We start from the raw sequence: 24,681 nt of genomic DNA, 5'->3' as shown, positions 1-24,681 counted from the left end.
AAATTCTGGTGCAGAACACAGGTGGGAGGAGTTTGTGAGTTATGCAGATATGTTGATACAGAATAATAAAAGAAGGTGGGGTTGCATCTAATTTTGGCTAGATGTTCTATAGCAAACAATGCATCTGCTGGATTTTTATCGTTTTTTTTTTTTTGTTAATGCTGTTTAACACTGACCACATCCTGATGTCTTTTGTATGTGATAGTTTGACAAATACTTAAGATGAAGTGTTACATCTCATGGGATGCTGTTATACAGTCTGAGCGCTGCTTTCTAAGACAAGATGGGTCTTCACATTATGGATGGGGATCACACTGAGTTTAGAAAATAACTCTTTTCCACTTTGTTTCTTTAAACTAATCTAACTATTGACGTTATTCCAGTAGTTCAGAATGCCTGAAAATGAAAGAATGGATCCTCAGCCATTGCCAAGCAGTTACATCTGTTACAGTGCAGTCATCACTATCTCAATGGATTTTGGTGATATGTAAAAGGGTTTCTTTGAATGCCTGTAGTTAATACCATCCATAAAGTTTAAGGTTTTTGTTTATTTTGCTGTTTTGTTGTTTTTTTGTTGTTGTTTGTGGTTTTTTTTTTTTTTTTTTTTTTTTCTTCTTCTTTTAAAAAAATCTCAGAACACACAGAAATGTCAAAGTTTCAGCAGAGGAAAGATAATGCTTGCAATCTAAAAGATGCGCAGAAGCAAAAGCATTCTTGGTATGATGCCCAGAGATAATAGGTTTCAAGGAACAAGCTATAATGTAAAATCAGATCCAGGTGGCACTGTGAGTCTCTTGCACAGGTTAGACAGTTTTGTTGCTAGACTCAAAACAAACTAGGCACATGCTGGTTTCATTATCCTCCAGCTGTTCCACTTCACCTTTCCTGGTAGGAGCTAACCGGCAAAAAAAATGCTTAACACTTTGAGGGAATAACATGTTTCAGAATTCATTGGGTTGTGCTGCTTTGACTTCAACATACATAATGTACCCTGTAGGAACTTCTTCCATTGCATTAGCTTTTAAACGTTGCATAGACATAAAATTACGAATTGAGTAGCAAATAATATGGTTTCCTTTCTGGTTTTAAGCTACTTAGTAGTCTCATAAGGAAGTAGTGATGACAGACCTCAGCATATTTGTTGTTCCAAATGCTATCCATTGAAATGATGATTTGGATTTGCCAGGCTGAGTGTGCCATCCCTTTCTGCTTTTAATCTCTCTTCAGTCTCTCTGGTGCTTCAGGATTTTTATGTGCTTGTGGGTTGTTTCTGTCATGCACTCTCTAAACCACAGAAATGTTGAAAATCTGGAAAGCATGGGGTGCAGTCACACAAGCTCAGTTCTCTGCAGACACAGGAGCGTGACTGGGAGAACAATCCAGAAGGTAATAAGGAGATTAGCACTGAGAATTGCTGCAAACCAGTGGCAGGTTAATTAGCTAACAAGGCACCCTAAGGGAGAAATACAAGAGAAGGAAATGTGAAGCTATTTTTCTATCAGATTTAGAAACCATTACCTCTAAGAGTAGCATGATGTGTGTGGGTACTGCCTTTGTAGTCACTGTGCAACACTGGAATCGTTAATCTGTCTTCTGCACCAGCTGCATTTAGAATTTGGCTCAGTTTTAAGTGATTAGTTCCAGTCTACTCATTGTTGGTATATTAAATATTGCAGAATACATTTCTCCGTTACGTTGGAAAGGTCACAAAATTAGTAATTCAGGCTGTTTGTTGTTTTCTTTTTTTCAAAAAAATACCAAACTTCTGTGTTTATAGTGGAAGGATATTTTTCTACATCCACTGTCTTGCAAAGCTGTGGTCATCAGTCTCTATGGTGCTCAGCTATGGAGTACAGCTAATATATGGTCAATAGCAATTCAGGTTGTTTGTTGTTTTCTTTTCCCCCCAGAATACCAAACTTCCATGTTTATAGGGAAAAGATATTTTTCTGCATGCACTGTCTTGCAAAGCTGTGGTCATCAATCGGTATGGTGCTCAGCTGTGGAGTACAGCTAATACATGGTCAATAGGGTGATATGGTATAAGAAGACATACCACCCTGTGGAACTGCTAACAAAGCTACTGCTGCCATACAATATGGCTGTCAGGCAAGCTGGCTTTGGCAGTTATGTCAATGGAGTATGGAACTCCATTTATATCCTATACAATAAAAAGCTGTTTTCCCTAGCTACGCTGCTACTAGGGAATTCTACTGATGAAGTTGGTATTGAAAAATACATCGTCTAAGATATACTTGCCTTTACTGTCATCGTGGTTCCAAGCCAACTGTGAAAAGCAACTTGCCTTCTTCAGTTTGGAAGCTGGAGCTAAGGGAGAAATCTGATTTGCAGTACAAGCCCTTTGAAACATGGCTGAGCATTGCCGATTCTATTTAGAAGGGGTCAGTGGGGAGGTATAAAATGCAAGTACATGTGCTGCTGAAGCCATGTGCCATTACATGTATACATTACAGTATACAACTGCTGTTTGGTCTTTCTCCAACACTATTTTCTGATTTTAATAAATTCATTGTAATTTCCTTAATTACCCAAAGGTGTTTGTAAATATTGCACTGATATTTACACTGATATCAGCCTTATCCAATAAAATGCAAATGGTATAGAAACATGGACAAATGCCATAACAAGAAGTGGAAACACCCATATTTAACGTGGACATGTATTAACATTATATCAGTAACCTCAGGAAGTTATCAAGACTCTTTATGTAGACTTCCATTTCACAAGGCTGTTACAAACATTTTGCTAACAATTCCTCCTAGTGTACTGAAAGAATGATGTTCCTCATAGAATGGTTAGGGTTGGAAGGGTCCTTAAGATCATCTAGTTCCAACCTTCCTGCCATGGACAGGGATGCCTCACCCTAGACTATGTTTCCTGAGGCTCTGTCCAACCTGGCCTTGAACACTGCCAGGGCTGGAGCATTCACCACTCCTTTGGGCAACCTGTTCCAGTGCCTCACCACCCTCACAGTAAAGAACTTCTTCCTTATATCTAACCTGAACTTCCCTTGTTTAGGTTTAAACCACTTTTCTGAGCCACTTCAGTCTTAGCCAGTAATGCCTATGTTTTACTAACACTGACATAAGTATTTAGGTGATTGTTTGATGAACTTTGCGCGGATGACATTAACAAGGGCAGGAATAGCTGCATCAGAGGAGCAGAAGGCTCCTCTATAGGTTTGTTATAGAATGGGTGGCCTGTGGCTATTCATTTTCTCATGTCCCCGCTCCCCCTTTCCATTTTGTTTGAGATTGAGACTGCTTTGTTATTGACTGTGAACCTGTGTAAGGGGACTAGAAAGATAAGTTGTGGCTAAGATAATAGGTAGAGAGAAATGCTTGTTAGGAAAAAATGAAACAGAATGGAAACAACAAGACTATATTGACTGCATATTGTTGAGTAGCTCAGTGGTTGGTCTTGGCAGCTGGCTATGAAATAACCAAAATAAACAAAATCTAGCAGTGCTACATTAATAGCTCTTTGAATTATATATGTCCTGAAATATAGTTATCTTTTAAGATGTATCTTCAAATATTGATGCCTTAGTTGAAAAGTTTTAATTTTGATTTTGAGCTGACAGAATGTCTTTGCTGATTTTATTAGCTCTGGTCCAATAATTTAGGATTTTCTGTCAGGTTATTGTCTAATAGTCCTATAAAACATAAGAACAGATAAGATAGGCAAACAGATGCAAGGCGTCTGCAGTAATCTGGCAATGCTGGCATTTCCAACGGCTTAATTTACTACATTGCTGCTCTGAGTAGCATCTTCTCTAAATGGCCATCTTCCAGGTAGCTGTTGTACTTCTCAAAAACATTTATTGAACTCAGTGTGATGAAGTCTAGTGAAAACTTTTGTTGCTGTTTGGATCAATTTGCTCTTATAGATTATGTTCACAAACAAAAACATTTGGTCATTATGTTTTTACTATATTATTAGATTCATAACAGGGGATGGATATAGTACAACAAAATGTGGGAAGTGTTCACAGTTTTCTGTGAAGCATTACTCAGTTTCCTTCAAACTTTAGTCCTAATTTTGCTGTCTCCAAATATCTTGGCCCAGAGATTTTGGCATAAATTGTAAAATTAAATCTGTTATGCTAATCATTGAATACTTGCTTTCCTGTACAAAGCACTCTGTTATTTCAGTATGATACCATACTCTTTGTTGGCTGCCACAGTTTAAAGCAGCATTATACATTTAACCTATATTTTATTGACAGCTGCACTTAAATTGTGTTTACAATTATGTTTTTTTAAGTATTTTGAAAGTTCACAGCATATGACTTCAGCTCAATTTTATAACGAAATCAGTAGAATTTTGTAATATCAATATGGTAGATTGTTGGAAAGATATGCCTTTTAGCCTGGAAAGGAAAGTGCATCAAAGAACCACCTTCCCATGTGCCAAAACCCTCTTTGACACAAGTAAACCTACTATTTAAACTGCTTAAATTATCTTGGTTTATACTGGCTAATTAGTTTAGGGAAAATAGCATTAGTTTATTTGGTGACTTATGGGTTGAGTTGGGGGAAATTAATCTCTGCTTTGAGATGGCATTGAGAAGCTGATGGTCAGCTGCAGGCTCTAATCTCTGCAGCTAACACTCTGGGGTCCAAAAATTGCCAGACACGTCCAAGGTCTTAGCCTCTTTTCCCTCAGTGACAAATAATCCCGTGTTTTTGTCTCCCTGCAAAATCACAGATGTTCTGCTGCTTCTTCCTAGTTAAGAGAACAGAAGTCTCTAGCTACTTCTCCTTTCCTAGTCTAGTTCTTCCTCCTTTCCTGTGAAAAACAAACTTCCTCTTTAGCCCTTTTTCTGGTAATGTTTTCTCCTTTGCACACCTACTTTTTAATTCACTTTTATGTAAGCCTGAAAGTTGACAACCTGTTACTAGATGATCTTAAGGTCCTTTCCAACCCTAACGATTCTATGATTCTATGATGAAGAACATGTCAAACCACAAGGATTAACAAAGAGAATGTTACTATAAGAAAATACCTTGGATGTTGCCTTCAAACTGCTTATATATAAACTAATACATTCAGCAGAGTTTTAAAAGCAGTCCTTATCTTTCTCTCCTTACACAATATTACCTATGTGAGTTTTCTTTCTTGCATGCATATTCATATGTATACTAAATTCCTGTCAGCATGAACAAGCAGAGCAGAGGCATGATTGAAAATGGTTTGGGTATATTGGAGTAAGCCCTATACTTAGTGTCTCATACTCCAAGGGACCTTAGGCTGAGTTTTGCAGAATTATGCAAAATGGTACTGAAGGATATATTCAATATATGCAGTTCAGAAAAGTAACTTTCCTGAAGAGCTGTTATGTACACTTAACTCACCTTTAATATCCATTGTCCTTGAGTTTCCTTGTCTTCAAAACTTTTCTCACATCAAGGTTGTTTTGTTGTTTTGGTTTTGGTGTGGTTTGGTGTTTTTTTGTTTTTTGGTTTGTTTGGGTTTTTTTTCCTATTAAATGTAAGTCTGTTTGCTTTTTCTGTCCTGGAGCATCATCTTAATATTTCTTTCTTCAGTGTGACTGGTAAAACGCTCATAGCTAACAAACCAAAACAGTAGAGTTCACTTTTGACAAAATACATATTTTTCAAGAGAAATCAATACAGTTTAGAAGGTTTGTCCATTGCATACCCGTGTATGTAATGGACATTTATCCATATCCCCTTCTAATTGAAGAGGGGTATTTTCTTGAAAGATTAAATATCTGAGTCTTTTTTCCCTCAAAACTCTATGTAGCTATTTACCTTGCAAAAAGCAAATCACCAAAGAAACCTGATGTCTAATAAACAGTAGTATTTGCACTCTTGTTGTAGCTAAAAAACATTAAGCTACCTTAACACTTGTCTCAGTATTTTGAGTCAGTTTAGACTAGGAAACAAGCTCTTGTGAAGAAAAAATGACAGCTTTATTCCCCTCTCTTTAGGACAACTTGCTGGGTTGAAGTGGCATACATCTGCCAGTGCCTGTCATGAAGTCACCTTATCATAAACTCTAGCACCCATTTATAACACTGCATTTTCTGTAAAGATGGCATCATGAATGTGTATACACTCCTTTGGAAAACAGACGCTCTTCTCGAAGGAAAAGATATCTTTTAGGAAAAATGAAAGATATTTACTGACGCAAGCACGTATGTTTCATGTATGCAGCTAAATCTTGTGTTTATGTTTTTTTTGTGATCCAGAGACACTTATTAAAGTTGTCTTGAAGGACCTAGAGAAACACCAAGTAAATGTGGAGAATCTCAGCTCAACAGAACTGGATGAGATTGCTGATACTATTGCCAATGCAATTCAAACTGTTGACATTCAGGAAGAAACTGAAGAGGGTGCTGGAAAAACTAAAGAAAACAAAACAGAAGCACAAACGAGGACAGGAGATGCTCAAGGAAGGGCAGAGATTCAGACTGGATTAATGGAAAACAGTGTTAATATACCAGGTATTGATTCTAAGAATTAAGTACAGCAAAAGATAGCTACCCTAATTTTCCTTTAGTTTTTCATATTTGGGCTAGACTTTCTAAAATAAGCTTTAGAGGAGACTGGAAGGGAAGTTTCTCTATTTTCCCCTCAAAAGGCTGCAGAATTTTAGCTTTGCTTTCTTTTTATTGCAGATACATTATTTATGAAAATGCATCTGTTTGTGAACCTTTGGGTGTCAAGCTTCACAAACAAAATAAACCTACACACCCGCTTATATTGAAAAAAAAATTGCTTTATGCTGTGTGGTCTTAATTTCCCTTTCTTTAAAATGAAATTTTTAAGAAAAATTAAAATGAAAAACTATTACATTCCAAGAATCTGTTTTGAAATATGTGGGGAAAAAATATGTTTTACAGATAGTCATTCTTTAGTGTGCCACAATTACTTGCAGTACAAAATCTTAGGTGTAGGTAGAAAACTGCTCATTCCTTTTCCTGCTTAGGGAACTAGAAGAGTTATTATGGTTATTTGCTTCTGTCTGGACGCACATTTTCCTGATGATGCAGATTCAGTAGCTACAGTAATTGCCATTAATAAGTTGATACCACAGTGGGGCATAAGTTGCCACACACCCATTCTGTATTTTCGGAATCTTATGATATCTAGGACACCAAATACTACATATGCTATAAATCATAAACAGTGAATTTTACTTGCTCTCTTTTTTCTTGGTGATATACTGAAATCTTTACTACTTAGGAATATTCTGTTTATTTTAATTGCCAGTTCTTTTTTTAGATTAAAATGATCAGACTTGAGGGTTTGTCCTGAATCTTATTGCAAAAGATGAATAAGACTCAGTTCCTAAATCAAAGCCAGCATTATTTAACTGAAGTTAATGATGTGACTTCGTATCATCAGCTAACAGTAGTTAAGCTGCAACATGATACTGGTAGATCATATCTATTAAAATAAGTTGTCTTCCAGCAAAATCAGTATGAGAAATGTATGTTTCCTTTTTCTTTACTATAAATGTCAACTCAGATAGCTAGAGCTACCTTAATGTTTCTTTTTCTTAGATATTGATAAACTGATATGAAGATTGAACACTTAATTAGCAAAATAACACTATTACATTTGCTCTTGAAGTACTCAGTCTATTGATCTTGTATTAATTTGCTATCAAAGTAGGGTTAGAAAAACAATACTGAATTATGCAGTGCTCTTTAGTCTGCCCTTTCAGCTTTGATGTCTTAATGTTTACAATGCATGAAATGGCCACCACTAAAAGTAGCCTATAGGCGGGGTTTGCTTCATATATAGTGCTTTCCTTTCATAACTATGTATTTGTGCTTTTCGTGTCCTACAGACATTGGAGTGCATGAAGCCACTGCAAGAACTGATAAAGAGGTAGAGTACCAAAACAAGTATTCCATCTCAGAATGTCAGGTTAATATGCAGTTTAAAATATGAATATGAAGTTTAAAAGCATACTTCTGAAATACAATGCCTGTTTTGTGTCTTCTGTGCATACAATTCAATACCTCAGCATTGGGTATTGAAGGCATATTGTTGTTGATGCACGTAATGAGCATTTATTTAAATCTCACCCAGTTGTTTTTTTTTTCCAGTACAAAAAAGCAAAGTCAAGTCCTGTTTTGCCTTTCTTTCATTGATAGACAGAATTCATAACAGATCCCAAAGTTCAGCCAAATTCAGGCTTTTCCTTAGGTTAGTAGATTTTGAGTATTGAGGTGTTCATGAAAACATCCTTCTTTCATCTGCCCCTTGATTCTTGGTTTTGGGGAATGTAAGCACCCTTGCTCAGATAATCTGTCTGGTTTTCAGAAGCAAATAAGTAAACATACTCCTTCTGAGGGCATAGGTTTGTGGGAAGATTCAAGATTTCCTCTCCTTTCAGGGGATCTGTCATTCTTCGCTTTCACACTTTACTTCCAAATTGTTGAATATCAGAGGTATTTCTAAAGCTCCAGGCATTACATCTCATACCATAGGTGGTAACACCAAATTTGGGATTTTAATACAGATTACTTCTGCAATATTCCTCATAAGCTTTGAACCATATCCTGTAGTTTTATGTCCAATATTCAGCCATTTTTGAGAAACTTAAAAAATGGCCACGCGACATGTATATTGAATGGACTACACCATATCAATAAGAGTTTGAAAGATTGCATCCAGACTGAGTTCAGTATACCATTCCTGTGTTTAGTTTTAAAGATAATAATACTATTTTTAAATAATATTTACAGAATACTTCAAGACTAGTTAACTTCTTGAATGAGAATGCATTACCTGAAAATATACCTGAAGATCTTACACCTGAAAAATCTCCTAAGACAGAAACCAAGAAATCTGAAGACACTGGCTCTTCTTCCTCAGAAGAAGTAAATGCTGGTGTGGAAGATGTTAAAAGCGAGACTTTCACAAGGGAACTGACAGCTGCAAAGAACAGTGAATCTGACTTTAAAGACCCAAATGAAACCCGCTACTGGATTAAGGACTCTTTAATGCAGGATGGAAACTCCCATGGAAAGCCTCAGAATAATATGGGACAAGGCTTACAACTTGAAGTAAAGTCTTCTGAGGAGAAAGAATATGGCTATATTGTGACTATGAAAGAGTAAGTATAGCAGCCAATATGAATGGCATTTTTAACTGGAGAAAAGATAAAGTCATTGCACCTAATGAAATATGAATGCACAAGAGGAAAATGCCATGGGCCTGATTTTTAATACATCTGAAACTGTTTGGAATCTGTTCAGTACTTTGATGAAAATACAAGAAAACAGTTCAATCTTCTTATAGTTGCCTTTCCTCCAATGCAGAAGATATTTATTGTGCAGGTCTTTTGCTCAGACCTCTATCTTCTCATGTTCCAGTGACCTTCCAATATGTCAGTAAGTGTGCTTATGGTTAGGATGTGGGCTTTAAATATTTGACTTGAAAGTAGCCTAAATATCAATGCCTGAGTCATTCTTTCAAAAAATGGCACACAATAATAAAGCACAATATTTTCTCTCTGGTTTTGATCTGAAAATGCCACATGTAGGAATCCAAGCATCACATATGCAGCTAGTTTAGAAAGAAAGCCCTAATGATTTCAGGTTATGTCTGTAATTAATCTGACATTTAATACTATACTTTCAAAAGACAGCTTTTTTTCCCCTAGGGATACAGCTTATTACAGGAGCACATAGGAGTTTAGACCAATGCGGTGGGCATTTTTACATCCTTCCTCCCCCCCCCCCCCCCCCCCCCCCCCCCGAACAATGTTATCTTTTTTTTTTTTTAGCAACCCCAACTCGTCTTCTGTGAGAAATTAGCAATTTCTAGGATGGGCTTGAAAATTTCTGCCCAGAAACTACAGAGAAACAGAGACAGAAACTTCATTAGCGTGGATTGATTATTTGGTCTCTCTCAGAGTTATTAATGGGATTGAAGGCAATAGGATTGTGGAGGATTCGTGTTTTTACCTTACTGTGTTACTTTGAAATGCATGTGACTGCATATCAGAGGGAGCTCCTTGTTCACCTTCTCCAAAAGGCTACACTTGAGAAAGATGGGATCATTAAGAAAGGATGGCGTTTGTGGGGGGGGAGATTTTATACAGTGCATGGAAGGACAGAGAGTGAAAACTGAGGCTTGGCAGCCTGAAACCATCAGAGACAGACAGAGACTAAGACTTCTCAAAAAGTAGGGGACAAACACCCCTTCCTCAGAGACAGTGGAAAGAACATATTTCATAAGGACTCAGAGGTTACCCTGCTGAAAATAAAAGTTACTTAGGCACTAGAATGGGAGATGCTGAAGGAAAGCGCTCAACTTGTGAGGTCATAGTGGGAATGAGAGTTATATTAATAGATCCTGGCATTGTTATCATGTTCCATCCTGAGTTTTATTTTCACCATTTTAGTGTTTTCACTAAAATGAAAGTTTTTCGTTTGTGTGTGTATTTTTCACGTCTAAAGTGTATTTTTCACTTTCTAAAGAAACCCAGCTCTTCAGTTTAGAAAAGATGTTTTGGGAGTTTTGGAGTACTTGCTTTACGGAGTCCCAAATGATTTGAGGTCCCCAAACTTCTGTTAACTTATCTGTATGTCAACAACCACTGTTAATAATTATTTAATGACCAAGTGCTTTGAATTTAATTAGTCAGTTTTAGAATGCTTTTGCATTTACATTTTTCAGTTGTTTTCCTGTAACATTCATTTTCATTGACTGGTTTTCATTGACTCACTATTCTCAAGAACCTGCTCGAGGAGAAAACCAATTAGAGAGTATTCTAACTGTTCCTTTATCTAGGTTGTACCATAGCCCTTCAGGTAGGTTGCATTTCTATTTGCTTTTTGCAGAAGGGGCACTTAGTCTCATTCTGTGTTTTTGAAATCAGACTAACTGAAATTCATGGGATAGCCTAGTTTAACCCCACCTCTTGGTTCTTGCCTATGAATACTATGTGAATCAGTAGAAGCTGTTTTTTCCCCAGCTTAGTACTTCTTTCCCCAGGCCTTTTAACTCCAACTTTTATATCCAACAGTATCTTAACCACACCACCTCCCTTGACTACACAGACTTATTTGGCTCATAAATTCCCTAAAAACCTTAGAGCTTTCAAAACTCAGTGTAATGGGAGACCTGACTTTTCAGTCTTCACAACATGTAGATTCTTCACTGTGTCATCTTAGGAGGTTTTCTTCCTAGCTAGTTCCCTGCTGATGGGGTTTCCCCTAATTATGTCTATTATCATTCAGTGAAACTTGCTGAAAAAGGTCATTTGTCTGAAGGCTCTTGGTTCTAGAGGACTCTCTATACACAAATTTTTCATCTTCTTTACCACTGTCAATACCAGAAAGACAAAAAGTACTTTTCTTGTATACTAGATTATAAATACCTTTGGGGCAAATGCTTTTAGATAAACATTGAAATGTTAAAAATGCTCATAAACAATGAGAAAAATTTTGCAGTAGTTTAGATCATAAATTCAGAAATATAAGCTAATCAAACCAATTTTAGTTTCCACTGGCAACCAGCTCATTCCACAAGGCATGTACTGTTGGTATTCAGAAAATTTAACTGATCACTCTTTGCTACATTCTTAGCACCTTGAGTGCAACTAGATGTCATCTTCTCCAAAGACACCGTAGAGAAGAAGATAATAAGCTTTCATGCTTTTTTTTTCTTTTCAAATTCCTAATCTAGAATGAGTTAATTATTAAAGAGAATTAGGTGTTTGAGTTGAACTAAAGAAAAAATTCCTTTTGTACCAGGATTATGTTGCATCTGATCTGCAGCAAACTGATTTTGGCTCAGGGTTCTTAGCCAGTGACTTACATCTCTTCAATGATTTCACCCTCCTCAGCATTTCAACTGCATAATATACTGATTTAATTTTTGTTGTTGCTGTTGTTAAACTTGTTTGTTTTGAATAGGTTTATCAGAAATGTAAGAGTAAAATATAACCCCCATATTTCACAAAACAAAATTACATATTCTTAAGTTTTGTAAGAATAACAAGACCTGTTCAGGAAGTTCCAAATGCTAAAATTGGACTTGTCCACTCTGCAGGACCAGTGAAATACTTTCTACAACAGTTCATGTGTCTATACATATTATTATTTCCCACAACCATTTCTTTAGTACATAAAGTGACCTTAGAGAGCAGTTGTAGCTGTTTAACTGAGAGTTTCAGTAAGGACTTGTTTTCATGAATGTCGCTGTAATTGCATTTTTTTTCTTGGGGGAGTGAGGAGAGAGAAAGTGATGTTTGTTAATGATCAGTGCACAGAAGGGAAAGTTTAATGTCCTTTTAAGGAATGTTTCTTTAGTAAGCTTCCTGTATCATTAAGTACCAGAAATCTAACTGGCCGTCTACAGGAAATAGTATTAATAACTTTAAGTTATAGGTAACTGTACATGCATGTTATATATTTAGATACATATAGATGTACTGTACATTTATAAATAGACTGTACATGCATGTTATATTCATGCAGTGGAGTAAAGGGTCGGAGCTATTCCTAGTCAGCTCTTTAATCCATGTCAATCTAAAAATCACTCCTGCTTGAGAGGTGAATGTAAGTACTCAGGAAATTGATTTCATAATTGATCTTTGATATTTTTAGGATTGAACTTCATGATCTCAAAGATCTTTTCCAACCTAATTCTGTGATTTTCTGTTTAGATCTTTATGCTTTTTAAAAGTTCTCTATGTTTAATAAAGAGTAAGCTGGAGCTACAGGTAGACATGAAATCTTTATAACAGCCTGTTAGACAAATTAACATTTGAAGTATCTTTCTTGCAGCAGTTAGCGCATTTAAAATTATAAAACTAAAATTGTGATTTATGTGGGTGTTTTTAATCCACTCTTAACTTGAGAGCACAAAATGAAATGCCAAAATTTAATGAGAGGTACTTATTTATTTTCCAGTACTACATCTTTGTATGGTCTGCTACAGCCAATACTACATTTTTGTATGGTTTTCTTCTTTCTCCATAAAGCAATAGGTCATAGTTTCAATGCATCAATTTTTATTTGCCACAGGTTGTTGTTTTTTTTTTTGAGCAAAAAAGCTTCATTTTTACAGCTGAAACAGCTGTCTTTTGGTGAGAAAAGAAAGTAGTCCAACATATTTGTACACTGGGGATAACAGCTTGAGTTCTTTTCACCTGATCTCAAAATGGAACTGTAACGATTAAACTAAAAAGATTATACTGGCAGAACTTGGAGGTTTTTGGTCATGGGTCAGTTTACATGACTGCAGGCCTGCTGGCAACAGAGCTGTCGCAAAGGGAGAAATGTATCTTTGGACAGGAGTTAGCAGGGCTCATTGAAAAGAGCTTTAAACTAGTTTTGAAAGGAGAAAGGGATAAAACTAGGCTCACTAGAGATAAGCCTGGGGGTGGCATGCAAGTGCTTGAGTGATGGTAGTCCTTCAGTCTGTCACCTCAGTGGAGATAGGGGATGGAGATCCATGCAGCAGCGAAGACACCAGTGTTATTGACGTGTTAGAAACCATGACAGCACCTGAGAATGGTCAGATAGGAATTAGGGCTTCTGCTCCCAAAAAGGTGATGGGATCAGTAGCCCAACTGAAGGGCACCTACACCAATGCACACAGTTGGCAGTTGGTCACAATTGGTGTTCCCCAGAGCTCCGTACTGGGTCCAGTTATATTTAATATCTTTATCAATGATCTGGATGAGGGGATCGAGTGCATCCCTCAGTAAGTTTGCAGGCAACACCAACTTGAGTGGGATTGTTATTCTACTTGAGGGTAAGAAGGCTCTACAGAGTGATCTGGACAGGCTGGATTGATGGGCTAAGGCCAATTGTATGAGGATCAGGAAGGCCAAGTGCCATGTCCTGCATTTGGGTCATAACAACCCCATGCAATGCTACAAGCTTGGGGAAGAGTGTCTGGAAAGCTGCCTGATGGAAAAGGACCTGGGCGTGTTGCTCATCCAGCTATGAATCTGAGCCAGCTTGTTCCCAGGTGGTCAAGAAGGCCAAAAGCATTCTGGCTCATATCAGATATAGGCTGGCCAGCAAGACTAGGAAAGAGATTGCCCCACTGTACTTGACACTGGTGAGGCCAAACCTCAAATACTGTGCTCAGTTTGGGGCACCTCATTACAAGGGATACACTGAGGTGCTGGAGTGTGTCTAAAGAGCAATGAAGCTGGTGAAGGGTCCAGAGCAAAAGTCTTATGGGGGAGTGGCTGAGGGAACTGGCGTTGTTCAGCCTGGAGAAAAGGAAGCTGAAGGGACACCTTATTGCTCTCTACAACTACCTGAAAGGAGGTTTTAGTGAGTTAGCATTGGGTAAGCTGCCCTAGTTGATGGGGACACCATCCCTGGAAGTATTCAGAAGCCATGTGGATGTAGTGATTAAGGGGATGGTTTAGTGGTTTGTTGTCAGTGCTATGATAATGGTTGGACTTGTTGATCTTAAAGGTCTAAATAGTTATATGATTCTATGGTTCTACTCAGTGCTATAGTTGATAGATGTCAGGTGTGATCCATGCACTATGAGATTCTCGGGCTTCTACAGCTTTGCAAGTGTGATCCAAGGAGCTACTGCTTCAGTGAACGCCTAAGGTGCCAGCTTTTAATTCTGCCACAAAGCAAAGATTTCCATGTGATTCTTGAAGAAAAGGTTTGTGATAAAGACTTGTCAAAACAGCAGTCTGATTGTCAGTGGCAAGAACAATAGGTTACTCCTGATGTGTTTGTTGAGTGACCTTTCAGATGGTTGGAGCAGTGAAATCCATACCAATCCATAATATCCATCAGCACTAAGCTTCAGAGTGAATTGACAGTTTCAGTGGAGAAAATTGTCCAACAAATCCTCCACTGTGCTGCTTCAGTGCATTATTATGCCAACAAACCAGTCAAATTGAGCAATTTACTTTTTTGCTCTTTCTTTCTGCAAAAAATTGGTATTCTACCACTGTAGGATTTGTGTGGAAGAGGTTTGTTTCTTTCTCAAGAAAGAACTTTTTCTTTCTCAAGAAAGAGCTTTGAACTGTTTCTACTAATTTTAGCACAGAAATTCCAAAGTAATCTTATAAAACAAAGTTAGCTAGAGGATGTTATTTTCCTCTGTATGCTACTTTGGCTGTAGTTATAAAATACCTCTCCATTATGAAGCAGGATTAAGTCAGTGTGAGATCTCAAATCAGAGGAGTCTTTGCCTTTGGACAAAAAACCTCTTCCTATTTTCTGAAATTCTAGTTCTTCAGGTATGGCAAAAATGTCAACACTCCCATTTGTCTGGCAGGTTATGCTCTAAGCTGAGGGCCAAGATTGCTCAATCAAACCATTTGAACAATGTTTGCATCCTGAGCCTCTCATGAGGAAACCCAAAGCCTGGCTTTCCAGAACATGTAGTTCTTACCACCTCCAGTAAAACTAAATGCAAGCTGCTGAATGCTCAGCAGTTTAAATAGTCAGACTGGTGCAATTTCTTAAATATGAGATTGAATAGTTTAATACATTAAGAAAAATCCTAATTTGAGAGTAGAAAGTTCATCTCTTAATTGCTTATCAGTCTTTTGAGTTTTGAAGGCAAGTCATGCTTTTCTGAAGCCATGCTTGGACACTCAATGCAGAGGAACCCGTGCTCTTTTGTTATTTAACAGAATGCATGTGCTTGAAGTTTTTAATGTAAATGCAAGACCACAGGCAGCTCATGGCAGCACTGTTATCTTGTGAGCCAACTTCTGGCATTGTATTAGTCAGTTCCTGGATATTTTGTGTTTTGTCATATGTTACCTCTTGATTCCAGACTGCCTGTATAAAAAAAAAATGTAGGCCGTAAATCTGTTCACAATGTGTTAACTTAATTGCATCATACGTGTATTTCTGTGCATTTAATTTGAGGTAGCTGGTATTCTGTTCAAATGCTGTGAAAAAGCTGAAAATGGATCTTGTGTTCATAATATAAAACTGCCATGGAATATGATTAGTCTGACCCATTTAACATGCTGAAGGGATAGGTTAATTCCAAATGCTTGATATTGTTTCTCCACCTTTACAGAGGTGATAAATGGTACTGCTTTGCAGTTAATGATTGCTTTCTGAAGGATCATGTTCAGGTTAGGCCCCTGAAGCTGGGTTGTACAGAACTCTTAGTTTGTTCCCCAAGTTTTCAGTTTTCTTAGGCAAGTCATTAAAGAATTGTATTTTTATGATCTTCATTACTTGATTTCCTTACCAGGTTAAAATATTTAGTGCATTTTAATTGCATTTTAAAATTAAATTTAAAGTAAAGAGGAGAAAATTATTCATAATATGTACAGCAGTGAACAGGGCTAATAGGTTTTATTGTTCTTTGTTACAGGAAGGTCTCAATGTTTCTTAGAAGGTGAGCTTTTGTATTCCATGAAGCTTTTCAGGTCTTTTTTAGGAAATAATAACAAAATGTTCTTGTCTTTTAATACATATATTCTAAAAGAAACACTGATTTGACCTTCTCTGCATATCTCAATGTCCTCTTTGAAATTGTTATTCTACCTCCAAGTGCAGTGTATCAAGGGAAAAAGATTTGTGCATATTGTTTACTGAATTTCTACAACTAGCCTTAAAAACTAAAAGAAATTATAAACATTGATAAAACAGGCTTTTGCTACTAAAGTCTGTTAAAATCAGCAAGAGACAGAGACAGCATTGCTCATATTAAAAAAGAAGTTAAATGTAAATTTTTATCCCTTTGTCACTTTCCCTAACAGTCTCTACCCTTGTAAGTTCCATAAATGTCCATTGTTGATCTTAAAGACAAAAGTTTTACCTCTGATAACATAGCTTGACCCCCTACCTAAATAATACAGATGGCAAATACTTGCCTATGAATTTATCCAGTAGAGACAATTCTGTCATTGTGTCTCAGCACTGTAACAGGGGGAGAGCCATAGATCTAGAATCTTCATTGGCTAACTCTTTACGTGCAATTATTCATCCTTCCAGAGTTTCCTAGACATAAAATCACTATTCCCTCTTTAGTCTTCTGCTTTCCTTGTGATACTTAGAAAGTGACAGAGATCAAATCCCCCCATATTACTGCTTCACTGCCTTAATTCTGATATTACATATTCCCATAGGAAAATGGTACTTCATGCTTTTTATTCATGCACAAGAAAATAACAGAGAAATGGTAGTTACCGTAGCTTTGCATAGAGAGCATGAATACTGGTGTGTTTTGTTCAATACAACAGTTCAGCTTTGAATATATTGAATTTCTTATCTGTTGTATGTGCAGAGATAAGATGATAGCCTGTTCTACTTCTGTTGCCCTTAGCTTTTGTGCTTGCAAAATCTGCTGAAATATCCCAGAAAATGATTCTCACCTGCTGATGTAGATCACATTACACAAGAGAAGAGTCCTTCTGTGGGTCTATATTTGCCTCCTCTTAGGGCTTTGCTTCCCCTGATGTTTTCCTCCGCTTTCTAATGGGACCAGCTTTGCATTTTAACCTCTAGAGGAATATCCAGAGCAAAATTTTCAATTGGTGTTGACCAGGTGATCTGTCACACTAGCAGCAGTAGTGGCAAGGAATCACTCTGGTCCCTTGAACTCATGAAAGGCAACAGGTAATTGCAGGACTGGGCCTGGAGTCCCCAGTAGTGCCACAAGGACCAGCTCACATTTGTATCTCCCTGCTTAGCTGGACAGATATGTCTGTCAGCCTAGTTTCCCAGAACACACATTCCCAGACACTCCAATTTCTCTCTTTCCATGCCTTCTGTGCCACGTTATCGTTCCTTGTGCAGTTCTCACGCATCAGCTCTTTTGGGAGAGCAGATGGCGCAGATACTCCATAACATCTCTGTGAGCAGGTCCAGGTCACTTTACTGGCTGCAGGCTATAGACCTTTAATCACTGAGGATGAGTGTTACATATTCCTGAGCTAGGGATGGGGCTGGGAGCTGTGCTTTGTTTTTATAAACAGTGGTAGTCATTAAAACCCTGAGATGCTGCAATATCTCACAATAACATATGGTCAATATTTTTAGTATTTCACAGTGGGTTTTTTGGTAATTATTATGTAGTTCATTATAAAAGAGCGATGAATTTTAAGCTTTTGAAATGAATGAGAGGGAGAAAGCCAAAGATCAGGATTCCTGGGAATGAAGGAAAATGAGTCATAATGCAGCCTATTATCTACCAGTATTTTTCATAAGTGCCATTCTACCCAATCCTGGGAAGCTCAGATATAAAAATGCCATCATTTAATTTTTATGCCTGAATTATTTTTTTCCTAAATTCTTAAGACAGATAACATGTACACAATGTAAAAAATGCCATCATTTAATTTTTATGCCTGAATTATTTTTTTCCTAAATTCTTAAGACAGATAACATGTACACAATGTAAAAAATGCCATCATTTAATTTTTATGCCTGAATTATTTTTTTCCTAAATTCTTAAGACAGATAACATGTACACAATGTAAATGCTGACCACTAAAAATCGGAATAAAGTAATTTTAATCTTACTCTAAAATATATTTATTTCACAGAAATGAAATTGTGTAAGTAGAAAATCAGTGAGGGCTAATTCAGAACACAGAGAATAAATTGGAACATTGGGAAGAAATTCTTTACTATGAGGGTGGTGAGACATTGGAACAGGTTGCCCAGAGGAGCTGTGGCTGCCCCGTACCTGGAATGTTTAAACTCAGCTTGGATGGGGCTTTGAACAACCTGGTCTAGTGCAAGGTGTCCCTGCCCATGGCAGGAGTTTGGAACTAGATAAACTTTAAGGTCTTTTCCAACCCAAACCACTCTAGGATTCTATAAATTGGTCCAGGTATCCAGTTTCCAATTGGAAACTGCCTTCAGGGAAGAGGAAAGATATGAAGGAAGGGAAAAAATGAAAAGTTGGAAGTGCATTAAAATCTGTATCATCAGTTATCCTCAATCTCATTAGTTAATTACTAGTAAGTGGGAGTAGTTTGACAAGAAAGAACAATTTTGCATTTTTAAGGCTGTTTTGCATCAGAAATTCGGGGTTCATGAGAAATGGACTCCAGTGCTTTTTCTAACTTTCAGCTTAAAATGCATTGGGGAGTACTTTGTTGGGGTCCGTTCCAGCCTGAGGAAAGAGAACATCACAATTATGGCAGATATTATTGTCATTATTTCTGTGCTTCTGCTAGCAACAAAGCATCTGTAGGAATTTATTGCTATTAACACAGATGGCAGCAGTGCATTTTTGAAGTAAGGCAAGTACAGGCTGGCACAGTGTCACACTCCCATTATAACTCTAGAGAGTTGATCATTCTCGACTTCTCTGTCACTGACATGCTTCCATGATGCTGTTATCTCCTCTGACCTTCATAGCCTGACCACTGCCATGGGTTTTTAGGCAAGTGTCATTTGTGTTACAAATTGGTCGGGATTTGTATCTGTCTGTATTAAGAGGTTTAAATTCACACTTACTGGTGGTGGGAAAAGAGGGAAAAAATTGTGGAAAGTGGGAATTTGCTGAGCTGTCAAAACAGAAGTAAACTTAAAAAGTTTTTATGGCTAATAAAGCTTTTGAGGAAACAAGCATAGAAAAATGAATCTGCAGCCCAATGCAATAAAATTTCAGTGTCCTTAAAATAATTACAATAACAGCTCTCAACCAATCCAGTGAGTAGTTCTGTGCTCAGAAGTTATTTTGTTGCTTTATTAATCCTGAATTTACAAAATTAATCATTACTTACCTAAATTTAAGGCACAAACCATATTCAAACCAAATTAAACCAAAAAAAATGCTGAAATACATGCCTCCTCTAAGCCTTTACTTATGTATATGTGCTTCAAGAAGTATGAAACTGTACTGAAACATGGACAAAATAATCAAATTCAGACAGACAAGGCAGGCTGTTGTAATGTCATGGACTTGAAGCATCAGTGCTCAGGACTTTCATTATAGATTATCGGATGAGTTACTCTCAGGGGCACTTCCAGACAAGAGGAATAAATACAATTTTGGTGTCTAAATGTTCTTTTTAGGCTTGGTAGGTTCAGAAAGAATTTGATGGCAACGCTATAAATTACTTTGATGTTAAAGCATTTCCAGTAATCCTTGCTGTGTCACTTGCCTCCTCTGTGACCTGGAGCAAACCACTGTAATTCACAGTTTCTCCTCCATTGTATATATAATATGCATCTTTCTTGTGATGAGTGAGACTTCTTTTGCATCAGGAAAAGATAAGTAGGAGGTGAGGAAGGATGGATTCAGTAGCTTTATACCAGTGGTTCCCAACCTGATGAGAATGGGAGAGTCATGTCACTGTGTTGCCATGTCTTCTCTGACATGCCATGTGCTACCTGAGGTGGCAGAAGCACTCAATCCTTCCACAGGACATGTGTAGATGACACCATACACCATATATTCCCTTCCCAATGCAACAACTTTCCTCTGGATTGCAGGGTGCATGGCTCAGATGTTGGTAGCTAGCGGCCAGATTTGAGAGGTTTGGTGAGTGATCTTCCAAGTCAAAGAATAGTGGCTTTGATGTGCTGGAAAGTGCAATGAAGCCAGTTCCTGGGACACAGGGGTCATGGGGAAGAAGGGAGTGAAACTCTCTTGAGGATAATAAAGGTTCTGTTTATTGTGATGGCATGAGCAGCTTTCCCATTGTTCACTTACTGCTGAAATTTGCACACAGACAGGTTCACATCCTTCTATTTCATACTTCAATAGCTGAGTTTCCCATTACGTTGCTTGTTAAAATATTTACTAATCTTATCAGAAAAAAAAAAGAAAAAAAAACACAGAAAAAAAACCCCAAATCCTAGATAATAAAAGAGAAGCCAAAAAAGAAAAAAAAAAAAAATAAACTGTCCTTGAAATAAAAACTTTCCTAGACTTGTTTTCACCTTTTCTGTGTCGAAGAAATGCTGTGATCACCAACTCTGAAATCACATCAATGATAAGCTACTATTCACATTTTAAGTCTTGGCTATTTATATCTGAAGGGCACTGAGCTTTGGCCTCCAGGATGCCATGCCAGGGACCCTCTCTTCTCCTTCATGGCTGCATCACACCTGAACGACCCTCAGGAGCAAATCATCTTCTGATGAGATACATCAGACTCTCCTGGGAGAAAACCTGCTATTGCAACAAAACTGCAAGTTGCACCTACCCTTTAAGTCAACAGGAGATAAATGGGATGCTCTTCATACTGACTTTAAGGAGAATGAGTCACAGAGCAAGGGCCAGGGTGTCACTGTGGATTAAGAACTGGTTATGAGATAGGGGAGAAAGATTCGTCATGAACCACTGCTTCTCAGTGTGTAGAGAGATTAGTGGTACCCTATGGGCAAATTGTCTCTGTTAGGAAGAACTATGGAGGATTTAGAAAAATTCCAGATGGATTTAAATACATTGAGGGATTAAGGAGCACAATGGTAGATGAAATTCAGCTGGAACAAGTGTGACAGAATAATAGATATTAACAAAAATATTTCTTTCTAAAATAAAAAAAAAAAAAAGGTGTTCTTGATATTCCTCATAGTCTGGGCTATGAGGCTATGGAAAATTTTGAAGAAAAGATTTGCTGTGTTTAGATACATGAATCCTACCCTTGGCACATATTAGTAGTTCATATTTTCAGGCTTAAAAATGTAAAAGAAAGCATGCAAATCCTGAAGTCAGTGGACCATTTCCCTGCCGTGTTCCCAAAAAAGTAAACCAGTCTAATGCATATCACTGAAGTCAAAAGTTGAGCAGGCAGTTTTTTAAAAAGTGAAAGATTTTTGCAAGTAATGAGCATATACATAATCGCATTAACTAATTGGTTATAGAATTATACCATAGTCTTATTTCTTTATTTTCAGAAGGAATACTCTTGCTTCAGGTTATAAGGGAAATTTCTGATCTCTGTTCTTTGCCTAGGCTGCACTGCAGTGGGTGCACGTAGAAACGGATTGCATGGCTGAGATTATCAACCCAATCTGGAAACATGAGATTCATGTGTTTTATAAGATTCATGTAAGGATGAAATGACACCGTTCGGCAGTACTAAGGAGACTGCTGCATGCTAAGAAAGTGATACCGCTATAGACTGTTGCCCTTCCAATGAGGGGAAGCCAATTTGATGTCAACGAAAAGAAACATTATTCAAAAATGTCCAGGTGGAACTTTCTTAAATAATTATCTGAAGCTACAGAATGCATCTTTCTTAAAATTCAATATTTAAAAACACTAGAGGAAAAGAAAATCTTCAGTGTGAAAGAAGCTCCTGTATGTGTGTGCTATGCGAGCAATTTAAAAAACCTCATAAACACTCAGAATAAATACAGAGGTAGGAAGGTCCAGCAAAATTGTTTGTCAGTTTAAACCTCAGATTAGGTTCTAGAGTGAAATAGCATCACTATAAAACACTGATCCTCAGTGAACCCATCAAGGTGATTGTCAGACTAGAATTTCTGGTAGATTATTTTTAATAACATGTGAATCTGTGGGGTAAAGACCCAACTGAGAAAGAATTTTACAGTTCTAACCTTCCACTCTCACCTGCAGGGCCTAATCCGCGTGTGCCCATCATTTTTTAATTAAAGGGATTACCAAAATGAAATTCTTCAATGGATTTAGTCCATTCAGCTTCTGTTTTCAAAAATGTTGGGTGTCTGTCTTGTAATCCACCTGGTTAATACCTTTTTCCTTTAAGGCGCATTTCTAAGGTTAAAGTTGAAATGCAGTTATTTCAGAATTTAGGGTGAAAACCAGATGGCCTCATTCTGGTGCCAAACTTAGAGCTGCTGGATGCTGCTCATTGTCCTTAGGGATGGGGATGTCATCCACTTCATTTGATATCACTGTGGTCCCCAAGAGACAAGTGCAGACATACCCAAATATGGAGATTATTAGGCACCTCGTTTCTTCCACCAATTAGAAGGGACTTTTGGAGACTCCAGAAGACAGCCCTGGCTGCAAGGTATCTCCCTGTTTCACTGAGATACAAGTAGGATATTCTGGGATCCAGTGTGTCTAGTGCTCCTCTGATGAAAGGCACCATACGTAGTATGTTCTGCCTGCCTTCTGCTTATTACTGCAGGGGTTAGAAAATGAAGCAGGAGATGGAAAAGATCTAACTGAAGTTGGTCTGAGCAGTTTTAACTTCCACATCTTAGGAGAGTGCTCTGTGTACCAGCCCTGAGTGGTAGCACTGTCCCTTATCCTTTCAAAAGCCTAGTGTTTCGTCTTCAGGCATAAAAGCAACATAGGAACATGACTCTTGCAGCACTCTGGAGGAAGGAAGACTGCTGGTTCAAACTTACTTCTCCAGCATGTGTGCATTTTACCCTAGTAAATATTGAAAGTGGTTTTAAAATAAAAATTAGTGTAAGTAAAAAATATCTCCTTCCCAAAATTCCTAAGCCCTGGGTTCAGGTTCTGCCTCCTGCCTTCCTCTGGATGAGACATGGATTCAGTACGATTCAAGCTGAACAGAGGTATAGCCAAACTTTTGAGCTTTCAGGAAAAATATAGGTGGAGCGTAGATGCCATTGTGCCTGAGTTTGGATAGCAAAAGAGAAGCTGGATGTAAGAGTGGCATTTACCTCCACAAAAAATGCACTTTTTGATACTGCTGGGAGGTCTGTAGTTAAGTACTCAGGCAACTTTCAAGCTGTAGAAAAATGCCTGGCAATTTTAGTGCAATACTTAGTGCTCTTAGAAACAGCAAACTGGCCTTCGTTGTCTCTGTCCTGATTTAAGCAAATTTGAGGTGGATTGAACCCTACCTTACTTAAGATTTCACCGGGGATTGACTGACGTTTAGGTTTAAGAAGTGCAATTCCCAATGTCAGGCGTATTTCTGTACTGTAGATTATTCTTCATTTTTTTGCAGAAAATGATTCAATTGAACTAATCTGACAGGGCTGATGGGATGTCCATTATAGTACTGCATTACAATTGCTAAACAGAGTGTTGGAAGGGCACTAGGTACAGTCTGGTAAAGACAATACATAATTTGAATGATAGCACGAAGGGAGCATTTCGGAGTTCAGTAAGTGGGGTTCTGAAGACGCTTGGAAATAGGGAGGAGGAAAAGCAAATGAGAGCAACTGCTTGTGAGACTGACAACCTCAGCATAACATTGAGCTACATGTTGCTCTCCTTGGGCTGGAAGCAGGCTTGGCAAACGTTAGCAGTCAAGCCATCTGTATAATTGGATCAGATTTTTCACTATCAGAATGGGTCGATTTATGGGATTGTTTTGACAGGCATGTAGGGGAATACAGAACATATAGTTTTCATCATTGTTTACTTCTGTTTTTCCTCTTGTTGCCTTTGACATTGTCCACTGGCTTTTATTAGAATTTGAGCTCCATTTAGCTCAACATGCAGAGCTGGCCATGCTGCCAGTGTCACTCTCTGCAGAGCTCCTCCTGTTCATTCATTTACATGTTTCCTTCTTGTTCTTTAACTGGAAGGGGAAGCTTTGAGCTTTGAATGTATAAATCATTAGGTCCAGGTCAAAAATAGACATTTGATTATTCAAAGTAGTTGTTCTCATTCATCAGATTTGTAGTTTATCTCGGGAAATTCCTGGAAACATGGCATCCATTTTTAGTGTTGCTCCTATAATTGCAGCATGAAGCTGTACTGTTATTGAGATCAACATCCAGTAATTCAGAACTACTCTTTTTTTTGGAGTGGTCTAACTGGCCATTCATAAGGC

General features: G+C 37.7%; 1 protein-coding gene across 3 annotated transcripts in view; it reads left to right on the top strand.

The window, feature by feature from the left end:
* The window catches only part of PTPRN2 (protein tyrosine phosphatase receptor type N2), a 655,793-nt gene that overhangs the window by 241,116 nt on the left and 389,996 nt on the right, over positions 1–24,681 (top strand). For all 3 annotated transcript variants that reach the window (XM_061468000.1, XM_061468001.1, XM_061467999.1), the window contains 3 exons: positions 6,239–6,493; positions 7,846–7,886; positions 8,750–9,120. In XM_061468000.1, coding sequence (XP_061323984.1) covers positions 6,239–6,493; positions 7,846–7,886; positions 8,750–9,120 — 667 coding nt within the window. The remainder of the gene's footprint in view (positions 1–6,238; positions 6,494–7,845; positions 7,887–8,749; positions 9,121–24,681) is intronic.

This window comes from Pezoporus flaviventris, unplaced genomic scaffold (assembly GCF_033815535.1).
Source record: "Pezoporus flaviventris isolate CSIRO_AGI_PZ_B2104156 unplaced genomic scaffold, CSIRO_AGI_Pfla_v1 ptg000047l, whole genome shotgun sequence".
NCBI classification, from domain to species: domain Eukaryota; kingdom Metazoa; phylum Chordata; class Aves; order Psittaciformes; family Psittacidae; genus Pezoporus; species Pezoporus flaviventris.
The sequence above is the reverse complement of the archived record's forward strand: the minus strand, read 5'-3'. Positions and strand labels throughout refer to the sequence as shown.